This window comes from Euphorbia lathyris, chromosome 4 (assembly GCF_963576675.1).
Source record: "Euphorbia lathyris chromosome 4, ddEupLath1.1, whole genome shotgun sequence".
In the NCBI taxonomy this organism is placed as follows: Eukaryota; Viridiplantae; Streptophyta; class Magnoliopsida; order Malpighiales; family Euphorbiaceae; genus Euphorbia; species Euphorbia lathyris.
The window spans coordinates 34,524,902-34,528,086 of record NC_088913.1 but is presented as its reverse complement, the minus strand read 5'-3'; the positions used below and the strand labels follow the sequence as shown (position 1 = coordinate 34,528,086).

The window sequence follows — 3,185 nt, the reverse complement described above, 5'->3', positions numbered from 1 at the left end:
AGATGCAAATGCTCATACTCGACATAAACATTAAACTCAATTGAATCCTAAAGAGCTACATCCAACTTCTAAAGTCATATATTCTGTAAGAGTGACAAAGAGAATCAAACATTACATTTCACGCACTTTAACGAAATTTCATATCAGCAATTCTGATAGGTAAAACTGGAAAACATTCAATGTGAACAGAAATATCATTTCAATCTTCAAATGAAAATGTAAACAGAAAATCAACAATATAATCAATTCTCGATCAACTTACATATCCAGATAATAAATTTAGGTAGATTCTATGGTTACTTAGCTTTTAATGGTCAGGTCTTGCAACAAATATTTCATAACCAAAAACATGCTTTTACGATTTGAAAATTAGACAAAATTGTCACTCTGCATAACATTATCTTCATATTAAGGAACAACAAGCCATGCTACATTACCCCTAAAAGTATGTATTCTCATCAAGGACATTCCAAGCATATAATAGAATCCAGAAGGACAGGTCCTCTCAGCTTCTAAAAAACTAATTCAACTGTATTTAACCAAAAAGGAAATCACATAATTTCAGACATTCATGAGTCTGCTATTGTAACCTCGACCTCAACACCAGGTTCAATAGTAATTGAAGTGATCTGCTTGACCACCTCTGGTAAGCTGAAAAGGTCAATAACACGCTTGTGGACCCGGAGCTCAAATCTGTCCCATGTGTTGGTTCCTGCAAATAATACAACAAAACACAATGTCAATAACATTCATGTATCGGCAGGCTACATAAATCATTTCCTAGTTATGCAATCAAAGCAAAACATGAACAATAAAGATTCAGAAAGTGAAAATATAAGACTTGTGATCCGACGCCTTGTCCATATTACACCTAGTAATTTACAAGTTCGAAAAGTACGTGTATAAGAAGGAACTTTGTAACTGTTGGGACAAATCTAATGATTAAAACTTCATGTTATATGAATTCTGATATTAGGAATTAGTATCAATCAAGAACATGAAGCATGAGCACCAAATTTATTAGGATACTACGAAAATATAATCAAACTAGCAATGCAATCACTGTTTCCAAATGGAAGCAATGTGCATTGGAAAATGAATGTGTAACCACTTTCGATAAGAATGAAAGCAATTGGCAAATAAATGAAAGAAACAATTAGTTCATCTAAGAAGTAATGAATTATAAAATTTATAAACACTAGCAGTGATTAAATCAAGCAGGCACTGTAGTATATATACATATATAAACATTTATATATACATATATGTTGCACAGAAACTCTTCCGTTTCGTGTCTGTTTCTAATACAGCTTGCTAGCTAATTTTTCTTAGAAATAAGCTATCCCGGTATCCGTTTCCATGCAGCATATATATATATATATATACAAAATTCTCAGCTTGTCAGTTGCAAAATAGATGCAAAAAGAATTTTATCAAAAAATATCAAGCAGTTTGATATACATAAATGTGGCGAAGCATAAAAAATTGATGATCTACCGAAGATAAAGAAAAAAAAAGCACTGATTCAGCATTTCTATTCTGTTTCTATTCCACAATTCAATCGGAAGCACAATAAATAATGTGGCATACATAGGATTGAAAACTAGAAAAAATCCAATCTCTTATTGTATTATAGGAGTTGATTAGAATACAAAAAGAGATTGGTAACTAAAATTTAGTGGTTAGGTAAATACCTTCACCACAAGGGGATTTCCTGGTGGTAATGTTAAGAACCTTGGTAGGGATTCTCACGGGTCCCTTGACTCTCAATTTCTTTTCCTTGGCACCACGAACCAAATCAGCACATACTATATAACAAACCCAGATAATATCAATCAGTAACATGAACAGCAAAAATTCACTCTACAAAAATACAAGAAAACAGGATTTAATTGAACAACATAATCAAAGATCAAAGCTTAAAACAAAGTAAATAAACGGATTTTCACACTTTTGTTACTTGTAAAGAGAAGAACGGGAAAGAAGAACCTTTTTCGAGGTTTTTGACATTTTTTGATGAGAGAGTGATCCTGATTTTGTGAATCTGGTCCTGGGGCTCCTCCAGACCAGCCTTTACCGGCTTCATTGCACCGTAAGCTGCTGCCATTGATCTCCTAAAATAAGAAAATCACCACAATAAACAAATTAGTACACAGACGAAAACATAAGCAATATTTAAAATAGCGATAGGATCCAATAGCATGCCCGATGCGAAAACAATCTTAAGATACAGAAGATGGTAAGAGAAACCTTAGAGTGATTTGGCCAAAGCTAATGCACTGTGCAGAAGAAAAGAAAACCGCAGCTCGGATTTAGGGTTTGGTATAATTATCTATATATATGATATTGCAGAGGTTGTACAGTATGTCAATTGAACTTGGAGGCTTTTTGCCAATTTCAGCCTCCTAATGAACCGGCCCAATAATACCTCCGGTCCGGTGTGCATTTGTGTACTAAACCCCAAACCAAGAAACGACATAGTTTAGTGGAGGTTAGTTTTGTCTTTTACATTTGTGCTTCTAGGGTTTAGATTGTTGATCATTCTGCTTCTTTCTCTATGATTTCCTTTTCGATTAATTTTGGTTGTTTGGATGTCCATTTTGGTGTTCAAATTTCCTTTTATTTTAGACTTTAAAGGGACGTTTGGTTCGGGGTCTTTAGTAATGGGAAAGGGAATGGGAGGGTTTCATTCCCTTTGTTCTGGTTTGTTTAAGAAAAAACTCATTCTCTTTACCTATTTTAGATTATAGGATTACCCACTATAGGGAATTGGATTCCCTTTACCCTCATTCTCTTTTCTAAACATATCCAAACATATAGGAGAATTAATGTTTATTCCTTTCATTTCCTTTAGTTTCCCTTTCTTGATTCATTTTCCCTTACCCCTTGTGAACCAAACGCCCCCTAACTTTTTGAGTGCCTACGTTTGAAACCGAACCGAATTAATATATATAACCGAAATCGAATAATTTTAAAAATAAAAACCGAATCTAGCCGAATAACAATAAAAACCGAATCTAACCAAACCGAAATAATTCGATCGGTTCGGTTTGGTTTTCCTTAATATTAACAAATTTTATTAAGGGTAAATTACACTCATGGCCACTGAACTTTACTTATTTTAATATTGTGGCCATTGAATTTCAAGGTATGACCACTGAACTTTTCATTTTTTAACACCGATG

General features: G+C 33.7%; 1 protein-coding gene across 1 annotated transcript; it reads right to left on the bottom strand.

The window, feature by feature from the left end:
* Positions 1-333: 333 nt before the first annotated feature.
* On the bottom strand, positions 334-2,395 carry LOC136227741 (small ribosomal subunit protein uS10z/uS10x-like). The gene is made up of 4 exons (XM_066016481.1): positions 2,251-2,395; positions 1,990-2,114; positions 1,695-1,808; positions 334-712 (listed from the first exon to the last, which is right to left on the bottom strand). Exons 2-4 carry the CDS (start codon positions 2,105-2,107, stop codon positions 570-572), a joined length of 375 nt encoding a protein of 124 aa, XP_065872553.1. The 5' UTR covers positions 2,108-2,114; positions 2,251-2,395; the 3' UTR covers positions 334-569.
* Positions 2,396-3,185: the final 790 nt, after the last annotated feature.

What these genes read in the sequence shown, in the direction of transcription:
- LOC136227741 (XM_066016481.1), bottom strand. Translation starts at nt 2,107, where the DNA reads ATGGCAGCAGCTTACGGTGCAATGAAGCCGGTAAAGGCTGGTCTGGAG. An exon ending in TGTCAAAAACCTCGAAAAAG is followed by an intron (nt 1,809 to 1,989) that starts GTTCTTCTTTCC and finishes TTTGTTATATAG; the next exon opens with TATGTGCTGATTTGGTTCGT. An exon ending in GAAATCCCCTTGTGGTGAAG is followed by an intron (nt 713 to 1,694) that starts GTATTTACCTAA and finishes TATTATTTGCAG; the next exon opens with GAACCAACACATGGGACAGA.